The sequence below is a fragment of the Mandrillus leucophaeus genome, unplaced genomic scaffold (genome assembly GCF_000951045.1).
Source record: "Mandrillus leucophaeus isolate KB7577 unplaced genomic scaffold, Mleu.le_1.0 Scaffold261, whole genome shotgun sequence".
Classification (NCBI taxonomy): Eukaryota; Metazoa; Chordata; class Mammalia; order Primates; family Cercopithecidae; genus Mandrillus; species Mandrillus leucophaeus.
The window spans coordinates 3,243,841-3,261,728 of record NW_012102710.1 but is presented as its reverse complement, the minus strand read 5'-3'; the positions used below and the strand labels follow the sequence as shown (position 1 = coordinate 3,261,728).

Below are 17,888 nucleotides of genomic sequence, written 5' to 3'. Positions count from 1 at the left end.
ACTGTATTAGTTTCTAACCTTTGGAATAAGTTGATATACACATTTTTAAAAAATCTAGAACACTTGGCCGGGCGCGGTGGTTCACGCCTGTAATCCCAGCACTTTGGGAAGCCGAGGTGGGTGGATCACGAGGTCAGGAGATCAAGACCATCCTAGCCAACATGGTGAAAAACCATCTCTACTAAAAATAGAGAAAAAAATTAGCCAGGCATGGTGGTGGGTGCCTGTAGTCCCAGCTACTTGGAGGCTGAGGCAGGAGAATGGTGTGAACCCGGGAGGCGGAGCTTGCAGTGAGCAGCGTTCATGCCACTGCACTCCAGCCTGGGCGACAGAGCAAGACTCCATCTAAAAAAAAAAAAAAAAATCTAGAACACTTGATAGTTAGATTTGGATTAGACTAATTTTGTAAGCTTTAGTCTTTTTTCTGGGTTTGAATGTAAATTCATACAAAACATGCTATTTCTAGCTACATACTGTATTTCAATAATTCTAAAACACGTTTAAAAAATTATTTATCATTTCACCATCTCTGTAGTCAAGCTATATATATCTTACAACTGATGGCATGTCATAATTAGTAGTATTTTTCTGCTTAGTGGCTGATTAAACATGGACTTCTTATGGTTGATGAAAGGTGCATGAAAAACCATTCTGACTGTACAACATGGGCACTTCCAGACAGTCCTGAGAACTGCTATTTGCCTAAACATTGAAAGGGCATATACAGGTAAAAGTGACATGTGGAACTCTCAGTATACCCATTAATATTTAATTTATACAAAGAAGTAAAGCCTTTCTAAAGCCCTTCTTTGTGCACAGTGAAAATACTATGTATAAAATATCAAACACTTGAGTTTATTAAAACGCACCTCTTTAGGATCTGCCTCAACACTGTGACTGCTTATGGCTTCTGCGTTGTCTTTTCTATCACTGGATATCTCTGAGTAATAAATACAAAAAAGAAAAAAAAACTTAAATATTTTTATATTCCAATACTTACTGTAGGTGTGTGTTAGGGGGCTGGGAGAAAACTGAGTGAGTAACTTTACTGAGTACCAGCTATATACAAGGCATTGTGGTAGATAGTTCACAAATGATTTTTGATGGGATCCTCCATACAACTCCGTCAGTTAAGTTCTCTTTCTTCCTCCACTTGTAGATGTGAGGGAACGAGGTTCAAGGAGGTCAGTAACATGTCGGGGGTAACAACACTGGACTTTACACAGAAGACTTCAAGGCCCTTCCCCCCAGTTTATGTAGCAACACAGTATTAAGAAGCATCAATGAAAACAATGAATCACTGCATCATAATCATCAGGCTAACAAACATTCACCAGTCAAACAATACCAAATACAGGAGATGGTATGGAGTGACAACTGGTACACTACTTGGGGTCAATTTAGCACATGCAGTAAAGTTGAAGAGGTGCCTATAACTGAGCAATTCCATACCCAGAAATACAAGTACACTACATATACACTGGGAAAGGTAGGAGAACATACACAGTAGCACTCTTTGTAATTGGGAAAAGCTTCAAAATACCTACATGTGCAAAATAATGTACAAATGAAGCAAAAAATACTGTGGTATATTCGAAAGCAATGAAAATAATTAGAGTTAACACAAATCAACAGAACAAAATCTCAAACTGCTGAATGAGCAAATAAGGTGGGGAGGGTTTATGTAATATGAGACCACATATTTATCTAACGAAGGCAACATATGTTACATGTTGTTTATGGACCTATATATAACTAATGCATAATAGTGGTTCCTTTTGGAGTGGGATTAAAGGGAAAGAGATTGGGATTGGGAAGGGGTAAATGGGGATTCCACCATAACTAATATTTTTTAAAAGGTATGTGAAGCAAATATACTAAATTGTAAGATAGGGCAAAACGAAGTTAGGGGGCACATGGGTGTTTATTACCACTTTACTTTTGTTTGAAATATGGTATATGTTATAAAAATAACTGTATAAGTAAATAAGCCTCTTTTCCCACTCTTACAATAGAAAATTAACAAAATTAGTAAGCATCAAGAAAATTCTATGTTCTGTTTGAGAAGGGAATTATCTGTCCAGAGTTGGCAGCCTGCACAGGTTGTATGGCCACCAGACCTCACCCCTGGGAGAAGACCCACAAAAATGTGACATCCTTGATATGCCACCATCCTAAACTGTCTGTCAGAAGTTAACACATTTCACAGTTGGGTACTTGCAATCCACAGGGGACTATGTGTTTTGTATTCATGTTGGATTGAGTCAACTGTGAGATTAATGGCAAAGTTCTAGTAGCTATTTAAAGTGAGACATCACTTTTAAGCTCTATGGCTTGGAAGAAGTCACCTGGCCTAAGACTCGTTTTCCTCAACTACAGGAGTGATGCTGTTAACTATCACTTTACTGAATTACTATGAATTAAATGAGAGAAAAATATGTAAAATAATTAACACAAGGCCTGGTATACAGACCACACTCAATAAATGGCAACTATAATTAATATTAAATCTATGGCTATGAAATTCATTAACTTACCTCCTTTGTTATAAGATTTGCTATGAATTTCTTCATTTGTTCTGAAGTCTGAATTTTCAACCTAAATATATAATATAAAAGATATTTATGGATAGTCTCACAAAAAATTTAAAGGCTAAAAGAGAGAGAGAGGAGAGAAAGTAATTTACATAACCTGACTATTTGTACAAATGCCAAAAGGAATTGGGGTACATATTCTTTTTAATTTCACCCAGAAGCTCAGAAGCATGCAGCATCTTCTTTTTGAAAAGGTTTCAGTTTAACAAATTATTGTGCTTATTCTTCCTGTCCTTAAAGCAGCCAATGGCAAAAGAGTAAGAATAAATAAGAGAAATATCCTATAATATCCTAAGTCCTGGTCACAGGCTTTTGTACACATTTGGAAAGGACATTTATGCTCGACTGGGGAAAAGATAGCTGTTGGTGGACTCGGGGGACTGAGGTAGGATGGAGAACATGCCACCTGGCTCGGTAAGCTTCAACCCCATTTAAAGTCTTTTTAACTTTTAAAATTTATTTTATTAAAAAAAAATTATTTTTAGAGACAGGGTCTTGCTATGTTGCCCAGGTTGGACCCAAACTCCTGGGCTCAAGTGATCCTCCCACCTCAACTTCCTCAGTAGCTGGGACTACAGGCCATGCCACTGTGCCCAGCCAAAATATTTTTAACTCTTGGATGGCAAACTTGAACCACACCAAGTGGTGCTTTTCTCTTTCTTCTTATTCAGCATATGGTGTATGAATTTCTAGCTACAAAATAGGGTGGTTGATGAGGAAGTACTCTGATTCCACGGTTCACTGATAGTACCCCAATTCCTCTAGGGGCATTGGAAAGAATGCAGTTGTCTGCACATTTGGAAACATTTTATAAAATGTTCACTCCTGGTACAATACGAGGTTCCTTATAAATACATTAAGACAGAAAGCCCAAAAGAAGACTCTTTCAAGAATGAAAGGGATTATGAGAGCCACATCTGGGAAAAAAAATACAGACACATAGCAGTTACAGGTTAGTATGTTGAGAAAAGTTGTCTAAAAACATAAAGTGAAATTTAATTCTCAAACTAAAATCTATTTTGTCTATAGCACCAGGATGATTTAAGACATCAAAATCCAATTTTCAATCCTGTTATAATAATAAACAATAGAAAGTTCAGAGTTCTTCGTCAGTGAGTATAGGTGAACATGGAAAAGAGCTAGTGAAAGATGCTGTCAGGATGCCGAACTCAAATGAAGAGTACATTACCAAATGCCTCCTGGCTCCTACAGAAATATACACGTAACCCCTCCAGATGGCTCCTCCTCAATAGCTCTCCAAAAAATAAAAAAAAAAATTCAATAACCACAAAAATCAAAATCATTACAGTGACTTACATTTAGTGATTCATTCACCAACAAAGGCTCCTTCTGGAGTTCAGCTGTTCAAAAACAAAAATGAGATGTAAAGAAACTGAGTATTGTTTCTGAAATGTAGAGAAATAAATTTGAAGACTTTTAGGATGGGGAACCTATCCTATGTCACCAAGTGGCTTAGTTGCCTTCATAAATTATAACATTCTGACCACTTATTTCCCACAATCAATCCATGTTGTACTACCAGAAAATACTACCAGAAAAAGACAACAGAAATTAATGTTGACTGCATTTTTATAATAATAGCAGTGGTATATTAAATCGCTATGGTGATTTAACTATGTTGGTGATCTGAAGCTTAGAAAAAAAGTAAAAGACCTTAATGTAGCTGCTAAGCTGCAGTATAACACTGGTTCATTTAAAATAATAGCGTCAAATGAAAAGTTAGATCCTATCCCCTCAAACAGCAATGGTCTGTTTATATTCTTTGGAAACATGAAGTACAAAGTCTACTGTTTCTACTCAACAATGACAGAACACACATTTTTCTTTTAAACAACTTCCTTTTACGTAAGTAGATCTCTTACTGAACTGTACCTAAACACAGTAAAGCTATCTGAAATATAGCTGTGGGAACAATGGACTTCAGAATCCAAAAATGTTAGCTTCTTGACAATTAACAAATGAGACGTTAATTATTTGTAGTATAAAACACCCATGCACATTTTAACTAATGTATCTGTCCAAGTTTTGAATAGATTAGTCATCTTCAGGGTTTTAACATGCCAGCATAAATGACTTACTAAGTCTTGGTGTGGTCTTCGAGGACTGGCTGACACTTCTTACAAGACTTCGAGACCCTTTCAGATGGTTTTGTGTAAGAAGGTCCTCAACTGCTCCCAATCCCCAAACCTCCCCAGATAAGTCATGGGTGAGATTTATATGCACTATTCACTTAATCTGAATCACTCCACATCTACTGCCCTTCTCTTTGCCTTGTACACCTAATGCATACCTACTCATTACTCAATATTTAGCCCCAAATGAGTAACAAGTACTTATAAAAATTCAAAATGTATACAGGTTAAGCATCCCAAATTAAAAAATGAGAACTCTGAAATGCTCCAAAAATCTGAAATTCTTTGAGTGCCAACATGTCTCTCAAAGGAAAGGCTCGCTGGAACTTTCAGACTGAATTTTTAGATATGGGATGCTCAATGAGGTGTAATGCACATATTCCTAAATCCTAAGAAATCTGATATTCTAAATACTTCTGATCCCAAACCTTTTGGATTAGGGATACTCAACCTGCATATTCTTTGACCCTCCCTCCCCCAATCCAATTTTATGAAAATACCTGGTAAAACACATGTAGTGATATGCATTATGGAAGTTTGTTGCAGCCCTGTAACAGTAGAAACCCTGAGACCACTAAAATATCTAAAACTGGTATTAGGGACGATTATTTAGCTATTAAAACAAAGAAGTGGATCTGTATATGCTGATAAAGTAATGATGGGTGCCTGCAATATATGGTCCAGTGAAAAAAAATTCTAGAACAATATAATTTTATTGTACTGAAGGTGGTTACTCATAGGGAGTGGGAAACATTTTATGCATTTCTGTATATCTTACTTTCTATAATTAAAGGAGAGGGGTGAAGGAAGAGACTGATTGAGCCAACACAAGTCTTCCCTGAGGTCTTACATCAGGGAAGGTGATGTAAGTATCTTTATTATAGTACCTTATTTGCAGGTTGATTTCAGTGAATGACTTATTTCCATCTGTCATTTCCATGTTGATTTCCCTAGTACTCACAGGTAGCAGACTTGATGTTTGTCAGGGAAATAATTTAAAGAGCCAATCCAACTACAGTAGACATTACAGTTGCCCTCCTGGCACCTTTCTCAGGAGCCCAGACTGTGGTCTGGAATACCAAGTGGATCCAGGAACACAGCACCTGACTTAAGTCAACTAGTAAGCTACATTCCTCTGGTCACAGTAATTAGCTTACAACCAAAATCACCCTGACTGTTTATTCCACTTGACTTGCATGGACATTTTAACATTGTGGAAAAAAATGGGGGACCGGCTTAAATTTGGTCACATACTCTATAGTTCCTAGTACTTAAAAAAAATATTGTGGGAATCAGAAGAAAATACGCAATCATGTTTGCAATACAAATTAGAAATAATTCCTCACTGTCACAGTTCTTCTCATTTCCATTTCCTTAAGCCAGTATGGTCCAGCCTCTCTGGGGAATTCCTGAGGCTTTCCGTCAAGGAATTCACAAGGGCCAAACTAACATTATTTGTTTTACAGACTCATGAGTGCTCAATGGAATTTTCCACAGGCCAAGATGTGCCCATAATTATTTGAAAAGGCTACTAAAACCCAACCATCGGCTGTGTGCGGTGGCTCACGCCTGTAATCCCAGCACTTTGGGAGGCCAACGCGGGCGGATCACAAGGTCAGGAGATCAAGACCCATTCTGGCCAATATGGTGAAACCCCGTCTCTGCTAAAAATACAAAAATTAGCTGGGCATGGTGGTGTGTGCCTGTAATCCCAGCTACTCACGAGGCTGAGGCAGGAGAATAGCTTGAACCAGAGAGTCGGAGGTTGCAGTGAGCCGAGATTGCGCCACTGTACTCCAACCTGGCAACAGTGAGACTCCGTCTCAAACAAAACAAAACAAAACAAAAAACAAAACTAAACTAAACTAAACTAAAACAAAACAAAACAAAAACAAAAACCCAACCATCTATCTGTAATGTTGGATTTTCTTCATTTACTTTAACCAAAACAATAAATAGCAACAGGACTGCATGTGAAAACAGATATGAGAAACTGCTGTTTTTTATTAAGCCAGACTTAAAGGGATTTGCAAAAATGCAAAAACAAGGTCACTTTTATCACTTAATTGTGTTGTTTTGGAAAATCTAGCTATTTTTCATGAAAATAGAGTTGTTAACTTATACTGAGTTAATTATATTGAATTAATAGTGACTTAGTATTTACTTTTCTCAATTTTAATTTCCTATTTGGCAAATGTCAACAGGTATAAGCCATATAACAAAATCTCTTTGGGGTTGTCGCTAATTTTTCAGTAAGTTTTGGTCCTTGAGACCAAAACATTTAAGAGCTCCTGCCTTTATCCTTTCTGATACTGAGGCTCTCCCTTAAAATCTGTAGTCCACAATGAAGAATGTTGCACAGAGAGACTGAGAAGAGGTTATATAAGCTGAGAGTAGTTTCTGTGCAGCCACTGGGGCAAAAGCCTGAGCAAGAGACAAGAGCAAATGGTGTAAAGTGGGTCCTTAGGCTCAGACTAGCCTTTTGGAAGTGAGCTGCAATAGTGTCTGGAGACAGGCAGGGGTATGGAGAAACACTGCTGGGATAGAGCAAGTGTTTGCTCCAAAACAACTTTCATTTTGCATTATTATTTGGAGGTAATCAGATTTAAACAATTACCCTACGTAATGTTGATTGACATTTCATGAGGAAAAGTGTATGTTAAAAATAAGATAGTAAAGAATTCTCCCTAATCTATTTTAAAAAGTGAGAGGCAAATTAATATAGACTGTACGTTATTATGCATCAACTATTGATTTTTAGAAAGGTAAAACCACATGCAAGGCAAAAACAAAAACAATGTCGACAACCACTCTAAGGAGCTCACCTATTCCACTTGGCTTTCCCCCACACAGACTTTCTGGTGGTGCCAGAATTTCACGATTTTTCTCTTCCTCTGAAGGCACATAAGCCTAAAAAATCCAAAGCACCGTAAAAATAAGTTAACCGGGGTTTTAACAAGAAGACTAACCTCAAGTGAATTAAACAAAAAACCCTAGCATCCTGAAACAATATAAAAGCCTACTTTTAAGAGTACACAAAACTTAAAAATAAATACATCAAACTTTAAAAACCAAGCAAGTAAAAAAATCAATTTAATTTTGTATTTCATCCATCAATGGGTCTTCTATTGCTTTAAAGGTAAAACCCCCAACTCAGCACACCACACAAGACTCTTCCTGATGGGCTCCCACTGCCTTCCAGGCTTAAGTCTCACCACAGCTCACCGTGAACCACTGCAGTGCCTGAGACACACCACGTGCCCTCCTGTCTCTGGGTCTACAACACAACATTCTCTTTGCTTGGAAGGCTCTTTCTTTCTCTTCTGGGAAATTTCCACTCTACTTTCAAAATTCTATTTCAGTGTCCTCCTTGCAAGCCCTCCTGTCTACCTGCCCCTTGCTCCTATTGGGCAAGTTGTGTTTCCTCTGTGGTGTTCATAACCCCCATGTTCACTGCCGTCTTGTCACATATACTTGGATGGTGCCTTGAGATCAGGCTAGAAAGAGGATATGGAGACTAAATTGTGTAAGCACCAAAGCCATCCTTAAAAAAAAAAAAAAAAAAAAAGCAGATTTTATTCTAAGCATGATGGGAAGCCACCACAAATTTTAAGCAGCGCTATGACAGGGCCTAAGTTATGTTTCTAAAGACTACCTGCAGTGTGAATCACACTGGAGGAGGGCTGGAGCAAAATAAGCCTAATGGAGAGGCTACTGAAGTAGTGGCTTAGCCTAAGGTGGTGACTGTAGAAACAGAAATAGATGGACTCATGTTATATTTTGGAAATGGAACCTGTAAGAAATGGCGATAAATAAAATGTGGGATGACGGAGAAACTTATGGTGACTCTTGTGTTTCTGGCTTGAGTAAATGGAACTGATGATGGCACTATTTACTAAGATTACTGAGGTTCTTAACTTTCTCCCCCACAGGATATGACAATAACACCACTAAGTGTCATAAGTACAATGAGAACCGGAGCTATATATCACATAAGTATAAATATGTGTATATGTGATGAAACAGTATTTAATCACTTACAGTTCAGCACAGCTGAATTATAAGCCATACCTCCATTTTCAAGTTGGCTTTCAGTTCCAATCCTCCCAAAACATTCAATGGAGACTCTTCATTGCCTAATAAAATTCAAGCCATTTAGTACAATTTAAGAATTTGCTTGCAAAATACATCCGGGGTCAAAAGTAATGGAATGTGGTTATCTGACATGCCGTGCCACCTTCCTTTTCTGGTTTATTTTGCTGTCAGTAGAAAATGACCAAAAGGAATATGTTGTATAAAAAGAATCTGGATGAAAGGCAGGGATTACTTGCTCATTTTGGGTGAGTGAAATTCTTGTTTGCACAGTAAGATAACTGCCCAGAAAGAATGACAAAAGCATTATCTGTGGAGACATCTTCATTTCCAAGTATTTTTCTGCAGCGATCTCCATCAAGTTTGTCCTTAAAAATATTCTGAGTCACTAAGGTCTATTCTCAGTAAAGGTGATTTATTAACAGATTCACTTTACTTGCTTCACATTGAACACAAATATTGAACACAAAGTTAAACTGTGAGGTAGACAAAAAGAAAATAAAATTTTGTCAGGTGGAGAGATTCTACTCTGGTCTTGCCTCTTTCCTATATCCTTCTGTAGATTGTGTAGAAGCTTCTGTAGAAACCCTTCTATTTTCACTTCTTCAGGAAAAAAAGAGGGATGAGTAATTGTAGCAATGATTGAGTCATAAAAACTTCTGAAGCATTCAATTTACTCTAGGCTAAATTCAACAGAAACTTGTAAAGTTACTTGTTCCAACCCTTGGAGCATTTCTTAAACTCTCCTAAGTCTCTATAATGAACAAGACTAAATCTATTGGCCTCAGTTTCCTGAGACTGGGTTAGCTGATGGCTAAGGTCTGTTTCAGTTAAAAGTCCAGGATGCTACAATTTATACAGTCAGAGTGGAAAAGAATTCCTCTGCCCCTTCAAGTCCAGCGCATAAGGACCCTTTGGTTCTTACAGCATCCTGTGCTTAATACCATTCTAGGCAATTGTCACGCTTTAAAGTGTCACTGTCCACTTAAAGTATCTGAAGTTGGATGGTGTAAGGCATGACTGATATAATATCCTTGAAAGTCATTAACTATTTCTAACAGACCAGCACTGTCCAAAATCTATCAGCAGGGAAAAATGTTTCCTTTCACTTTCAAATATATTCTAAACTAGAAACTCATTTCACCTGAAAAATAGGCTCAGTTAAAAAGAATAATGTGCTCCCTTGATTCAAAGGAACCAGCAGACTGAACAAATACATACTGCAAACCTCTAATCAGATGAGGGTTGGAATCATGTTTGCCTTTGTATTGTGATCCCATCTTATTATCCCCATTTTATACAAGAAACGGAGGCTCAGAAGCTTTTTTTCTTCTAAAAGTCACCCGAGGACCATCAATACTATTTAAATTTTCTGACCGTATTTCCTCATTTGTAAAATGAGGGTGGTAAAAAATATATATATTGCTTTCATTGGGTTGTGGTAGGGTACTCTTCCTTTTGATTGACAAGAAACCTGTAGGTCAAAGAGGTTTAGTAAGTTGCAGCAGTCATGTAAATAACATGTGGACTTCCCATGCCTCAGCCTCCTGCTTTTTCTCTCCCCACACATGAGAAATGGGCCAAAGGTTTTAAACTTTTAAACACAAGTACCTTTTAGAGAAGTTTGACCTTCAAGTTTGATGAGTTATTTTGCAACATTATGATATGAGAAAAAAATTTATAGATATTTCATCTTTCTGGAACCAAAACCATCTTTTGGAAGACTGTCCTAAACGCACTCTGTTGTACAATCATCCTTGTAAAATGTTAAAATTTGCAATTAGGTACAGATTCTCACCTATGTCACACACATTTTCTTCAGAAGACACAGTAACCATTACGTCTCCTTCCTCAGGGAATGATTTCCTTGTGCTGTTACCATCTCCTGTTTTCTCAGCAGATGCTTGATCAGTCCATTTGCCACTATAATCACTCCTTACAGTCAAGTCCTGCTCACATTTAGGAGCTAACAGAGCTACACTGTAGGTAGCTGGAAGGATCATTGTGTGGGAAGGAGCAATTTTTGATTCTTGGCCAGTAATACATTTGGTGGTACCAGTTTTCAAGCTGTCTTCAGGCCCCTGTTGCTCAGGAGGAAGAAAGGAATGCTCAGCCGCTGTGCCTTGGACAGGTGGCATGTCATCAGCTTTTATAGCACCGGTATTTACTGCTGCCAAATAGTGAACACTGACAGAGGGATCCTTAACCGTCTGCCCAGACGTCTGTTCTGGTCCTCTCAGGTGGGCAGGTGAGTTAGCATTCCCCTCTAAGCCCCTTCCTGCTGAATAACTTGCTGTGCTACTGCCCCCTGCTGTCCCTGTCTCTGGGCTCTTATCTTCTTTCTGAAGGGAGTTCAATAATACGTTCTTCTCTTCTGCATTTATGAGGTGTAAAGTGCTCTCTTGCTCTCCTCTTCCTACAAATGGTCCTACTTCGGGGCACTCCTTGCCATACTTCTCTTCCTTTTCTGCACAAACAGCACTTGGATGGCCTTGCCCTGCAGAGGGTTTGTGGACTGATGGCAAGTTGTGCCCCTCCTCAGTGCTCACGGTCAACACGGGACCTGGTTCTTTGCCTTCCCTGACTGGCCCAGGACACCGACAGTTATTCTTAGCAATTAGGCTGGGCATGGGGACCTTGTGCTTGCTCACTTCTGTGGCTGACAGGTCACCATTTCCTTCTGGGTTGTCTGCAGTCAGCTGGTTCTCTTCATGTCTGTCGATGCTGGCAGAAATTGGCACACATTCTGCTGTGCTGGTGGAGATGATGGCAGCATCGTTCAAGTCTTCCACTCTTGTGATGGTCAGCCGATCTTCATCCTGGAGGACAGCACCAATCATGACTGCTTCACACCCTTCAGAGGTGCTTGTGGAAATCATGGCAGTGTCACCCATCTCCTCTGCTGGTGTGACTGAGGCGTGACCTTCCTCCTGAGGGACAGCACTGGACACTGGGCCCTCACAGTCTTCCACCGAGCTCGTGGAGATGATGGCACTCCCGTCTTTTTCTTCCATGACTGTACCAGCTCGCTCATTTTCACTTTCAACAACTACACCGGAAACAGAAGCCTCACATTCTTCTGCTATGCTAGTGGAAATGAGAGCACATTCATCCTTCTCCTCCTTGCTGGTTGAGGCAAGAGGACTTTCAGCTTCTGGGGATGCACTGGGCATAGGCCCCTCAAAGTCAGCGGTGCTTATCAAGACTGGACCTGTAGCCCTTTCTTCCACTGCTGCAGCAACTGGCTGGAGACTTTCAGCACATTTGATGGTTGTTGCACTGGAGATAGGCACTTCAAATTCTTCCCCTATGCTTGTGGAAATCATGGCACACTCATCTTTCTCTTCATTTCTACTGACAGTGAGTTGGCTATTATCTCCTGAGACTGCACTGGGCATGGGGGCTTCAAATTCTTCTGTGTTTACTCTGGTACCTTCCATGTTTTCTTCAGTTCTCAGAGCATTTGAGTGACCTCCTTCCACATCTGTAATTGCGCTTACCTGAGGGGTGTAATCATTTGTGGTACTGGTGGAAATCATCAAGCCTTTGCGTTGATCTTTAACCCCAGCTAAGCTATTCTGGTTGGTAATATCATCACTGGCTGTAGTTGCCATGAGACCATCACACTCTTCATTTTCTACAGAGGTGATGATGTCCTCATCTTCTTTTTCACTTGGTGATGTGTGGGCAACTTCACATTCTGGGACTTCACCAGATATAAGAATATCGTAACTACCCCCCACCAGGCCAGTGGAAATAGTGGTATCTTCAACTTTTTCGAGCTGACTGTCACTTTGATCAGATGCAGCACTAGTCATAGGACCCTCACAACCTCCTGGAACTGGTGTCACTTCATCCTTTCCTGAGACTGCACTGGTCACACTGCTTTCTACAATCCCTTTTGCACTGGAGCAGATATCTGTGTCTTTACTTTCTTTCTCTGTGCCACTCATGCTGTCAACATTATTTTCATTTGCATTCATGATGGCAGCTCCAGCCTCAGCTTCCACATGCTCTACCACAGTACCAATCTGACTGTCCCCTTCTGCACTTTCACAAATCAATACCCCTTCACTTTCTTCTCCTAACCCTGTACAAGTTGAAGCATGCCCAATTTCATTTCCTCTTCCAGTACTAGTCACAACACCCTCCCCTTCCTCGTCTTCCTCTTTTGCGCCTGTGCTAGTCACAATGCCTTCATCATCACAAGGACCAGCAGCAACTAATGGTACATTAGTGCCTTCTTTGGCTACTGTGCTGTCCATCGCACTCTCTCCATTTTCTTCCGATTCAGAACTTATAGCAAAACCTTCACTGCTATCTTCTGAACCTGTGCAACTTGCTGGCCCCTCTCCATCTTCTGTTATTCCCGTGCTGGTGACTGCACTCTCACCTTCTGTACCATCATTCACAGAACCATCTCCTTCTTGACTGGCACTTGTTCCTGGTGGTGCATCATTATCTCCCAGGGCAACACCTGCACCTGTAACCATGCGTTCCTCCCGGGGCCCTGCTCTGGTTACTGAGCAGATCACAAAGTTATCACTTCTGCCTTCTGCTCCTGTACATGTCACAGTGCCCTCTGTTTCTTTTTTGGGACCCATTCTCATATTTCCCTGGGAGCCATCCACCTCTTCACTGCTTATAGATCCTGCTCTTATTTCTGTCCCAGCACTTGTAACTGCTCCATCACTTTCAACTTCACTAATAAAAGTAATAGTTCCTTCAACTATTTCTGAGTCTCTACTTGAAGATCCATCACATTTTTCTTCAGAGCCTGCACTGGTTACAGCATCATCCTTTTCCTCTGTCACAACGCTATTTACATTGGCTTCGATTTTAACTGCATGTACAGCCAGCAGGTGTGCTGCTCTGTCCTCAGATTCAGCCACAGCACATTCCCCACTTTCCCCTTCCTTAGTGCTTGTGAGGAAGGTTTCACTTTCAGCAAATCCTTCTGTGACAACAGCCCCGCCTTCTTCAGCTGCAGCAAAAACAGTGCATTCACTGGCTTCTGCACCAACATGAAGAGGATTATTTCTGGAATGTGTTCCTATAATGAGGCCTTCATCTGCCTCAATGCTGGTGCAGGGTAAAGCCACCTCACTCTCTCTTGTTTCTGAAGAAGTAGTTGTGGCAGGCCCAGCCTTCACTGGACTTAAGGTGACATCTTTGTCCTTCCCTTCAGTACTAGTGGCAACAGAAGTCTTTTCTGCTCTCCCAGGCCCAGTTGCCACATCCTCAGTTTGTCCATTCCTTTGGTGCAAAACAGAGGGTGCAGAGCCACTTCCAGCACTGGTGTCTACCTCACTGTTTTCATTCCTTCTTTCAACATCAATTGATATGTCTTTCACTTTACCTGGGCCTCTTTTATGCTTAAGTTTGACAGGTTCAGCATATTTTTCTGTACTCATGCCTACAACATGATCAACAGCAATGCCATCCTTCTTGCCATTCTCTACTGTTGCTTTAACTGTCTGCTTTAAATTGGGCTCTGCATTTAAGTCACTTTCTTTCTCGGCCATGTCCACTAAACCACCTTCTTTGGTAACATTCTCATTTTCCACAATCATGCCCGTTAACTTGCTTGCAAGAGGCATGATTACCTTTCCTTGTTTACCATCCAGTAAAGTAGCCTGGTGACCTTCCGGAATGTGTCTTTTGCTAGCGATGCTTGCTTTTGCTGGTGTATCTACTGTGAAACCTTCATCACCTTCTTTGCTGTCACTTGTCTTAAGGACTTCTGATTCCCTAACAGTCAGACTTTGATTAGAGAGATCAGAGTGATCTACAGGGGAGGTGCTGGCTGTGCCACCTTCTAAAACAGTTCTTTTGTCAAACACAGGAACTACATCTGGATCATAAGATTCCCTCAGAGGCACAACAGTCACTAAACTTAAGGATGGAGAGGAGTCTAAATTTGTGGAATGTTCAAGAGCAGCATCTCCTTGAGCAACATGTTCTTCAGCAGCTGTGTTTTTCAAATTCTTCTGTACCCTATCATTTTCTGATGGGGCACTCAGTAACATTCTATGAACAGTTTCAGAATCTATATTCACTTCATTAGTTCCTCTATGAATGGGTTCTTTCTCCCCAGGGTTGAGTTTGGACACAGCACTTTGGATATGCATTTTCTTGGTCAGGGTGCTTCTATGGTCGGTATGCTTTTCAGAATTACTATTAACTCCTGTTCCACGGCCTGGCTTATAAGCTGGAGCTGTTGTTTTTGAATCTGCTGTGCAAGTTCTCAATTCGTCCTTTAGAACTATGGCAGAAGTTTTTTGTTTCATATTTTCAGAGTCAATGTCTTGCTGAGAATTATTATTGCGGCTGTCTTGGGTTTTAGATACTTCAAACACATTTTCAACACCTGGCTCAAAATCAATTTCCATTGGCTCTTGTTCAGGGATCAATGTCGTATCACCACTCTTTTTTGGTCTCTGAAGGGAAGAACCGCTGGGAGTGCTCAAAGTGTTTGCTGCTAGCTTTTCTTCTCCTTTAGTCATTTCTTGTGACAAGCTTCCTCTCCGATTTTCACATGATCTTCTACTTAATTTCTTTTCCATGAGTGAACTATTACCTCTGGCCTTTTCATGATTACTGTCAATTTCTTTACCATCCTTGTCATCTGCCTTATTTTCTTCCTTCTTTTTTATGTCTTTACTACTATGTTTCAAGCTTCTGCTTTTGTGGCCATCTGACAACTTTCTCTCAAGCCTAGTGGAAGTGGAGTCTTTATCACTCTTATATTTCTCCTTTGCTAATGGTAACTTGGTTCTGTGACTAGAATCCTTCTGTGTACTATGTGCTGAAGAAGAAGCAGCCTCTAATACAGGTTCAACACCAGTTTCTTCAAAAGGTTTGTCTTCAACTTTAGACTTCCGCTGTTTTTCTGAGTCATTTTCTTCTGTGTTCTTCTCCTTGTCTGGTTTTGGAGTGGTTGCCTGTTTTGTGACACCTTCTTGTAATTCTGTTTCTCCAACTTTTAACTGTTTGCCTTGACTTTTTGATTTAGACTTCAACATAAGTTTCTCTTCTAACAAGCTCTTTGTTCGTCGTTTCTCCTTGTGAACAAACTCTTCTGGTTTCAAATTACTATCCATGTTAGTGGAGTCCATATCACATTTATCTTCCGAATAACTTTCACTTCTTCTCTGTAATGTCATACCATGTTGCTTGGAACCCAGAGAATCTTTCTGAATTTTAGAATCACTTGACCTTCTTGATTTGTGCTCTGCCTTAGTTTTTTCGGCTGACAAGCGTCTCTCTTTTTTGTTGTTTTCTTTACGAACATTCTCATCTGTTTTTATAATATATTCAGAAACTGGCTTTCCATCTTTGCCTAATACTGATAATTTCCTTTCATTCCTATGTTTACTTTTTCGTTCGGCTTTATCATCTGAAGAAAGCTTTGTTTGTTGACTTTGCTTTTGAATATTTTCCTCTACCTTTAAACCTTTCTCAGAAGAGTGAAGCTCAGTCTCATCACCTGTTTTATGCATACAATCACCTTTATATTTATGTTTCACAGGCAATTTGTCTTCCGATGGAGTTTTCTCTCTTTCAGGCTTCTCCTTGGAGGATTTCACCTCTTTCTTAAGTAGGCTTTTCAAATGTGGTGTTTCAGAATCATCTTTCTTTAGATGTTTTTCATTTTTAAGTACGCTTTTCTGTTTCTGGGGCTCTTCGGTGCAAATTTCTGCACGTTCTACTTGCCTTTTTGCATCTCTTGTGTCAGTCTCTTCCTGTGCCCCCTCCATGATAATAGGGGTAGATGTCCGTCTTTTATGTTCTCTTTCTACTTTGGATTCATTTTTGTTTTCATCAACTACATGCAAAGACTCTGAAAGTCTCCGGGCAGGTTTACTTGGTTCACTTTTTGCATGAACATGCTTCAGCTCTTTTGAAGAAGACATTTTTTCCTTTTCACAATGCTGAAAGAAAACAAAGATTAAAATATGAGAAATACCAAAATCAATTTTTAGATTCAAATGTAACATTTGGGTGCACTTAATATGTTGAGTGCTGTCGTTGAGTGCTGTCACATATGTAACATCTCACTTAATTCTTGCAAGCAGCCTGTGTAGGTGTCAAAAACTCACCTGATTTTAAAAAATAGATATTATTAACTTGATTTTAAAAAGCTAAATTCCTCAAAGAACTAACAGGAGTTTACAACAACCACATTTCACAATAAAAAAACTAATTCTAAACAATATGAACACAATTTTATGAGATTATTTCTCATAGAGATTTATCACAAAATAAAGTTAAATACTTAAAAATATGCCATTAAACCATCAGGAAATTGAAGCTCAGCATAATTCTATAACTTGACACTCAGGCCTCAAGTAGGTGTGTTAGAAATGAGTTTAGATTATTTCATTCCATGTCTAGTACTCCTTCCAGTATACCACAGGCACTGATTTGTCTATGAATTCTTCAATTCTGAATCACTAGAGCTCACTAATGCTCAGTACTCAATAATAAGTACAAGCTAAATAAATGACAGTCCAATGTCCTTTACAGTCAAAAACATAATACATGAAGGCAATTTAAAATTGAAATACACTGAAATATAGATTTCCTATAGTTTGATTTAGAAACCTGAAATATGTATGGAAACCTCATGAATTTAGGCTACTTGTACAACATTCTATACACGAAGCTTCAAATGTATGCAATAACTCATAGTAACCATATCATATATAACATATGCATATGTTTATGTATTCAAAAAAGATACTGCGACAAGAGCATCTAAACCTTCCTCCTGGCCCTGTGGTTTGGCCCTAAGTAGGTGATTAATATTAATGAGGGGATGTTGACTAAATCTACTTCAATAAAGACCCACTGACTACTTGCTATAATTATTCTTATGCAAATAATGGGCCAAAGTTCTTAGACAGACCTTTGTGCCTCTAGGTCAGTTTAACACTGCATCTCCTTAAATGTCAACACAAAGATTAATATACTTCTACTAATAATAGGGTCCAGGTCATAACAAGACCTTATTAAATAGCTTAAAATTAAATTACTCAAAGAACTA

The 17,888-nt window shown here is 39.4% G+C and overlaps 1 protein-coding gene across 1 annotated transcript in view; it reads right to left on the bottom strand.

Annotated features, from left to right (window-relative positions):
• The window catches only part of BOD1L1 (biorientation of chromosomes in cell division 1-like 1), a 59,154-nt gene that overhangs the window by 19,109 nt on the left and 22,157 nt on the right, over positions 1-17,888 (bottom strand). Inside the window, exons 11-16 of the mRNA XM_011984136.1 lie at positions 10,638-16,773; positions 8,819-8,883; positions 7,573-7,657; positions 3,912-3,955; positions 2,538-2,598; positions 870-940 (exon numbers count right to left, since the gene is read on the bottom strand). Of these exons, the coding sequence (XP_011839526.1) occupies positions 870-940; positions 2,538-2,598; positions 3,912-3,955; positions 7,573-7,657; positions 8,819-8,883; positions 10,638-16,773 (6,462 nt within the window). The remainder of the gene's footprint in view (positions 1-869; positions 941-2,537; positions 2,599-3,911; positions 3,956-7,572; positions 7,658-8,818; positions 8,884-10,637; positions 16,774-17,888) is intronic.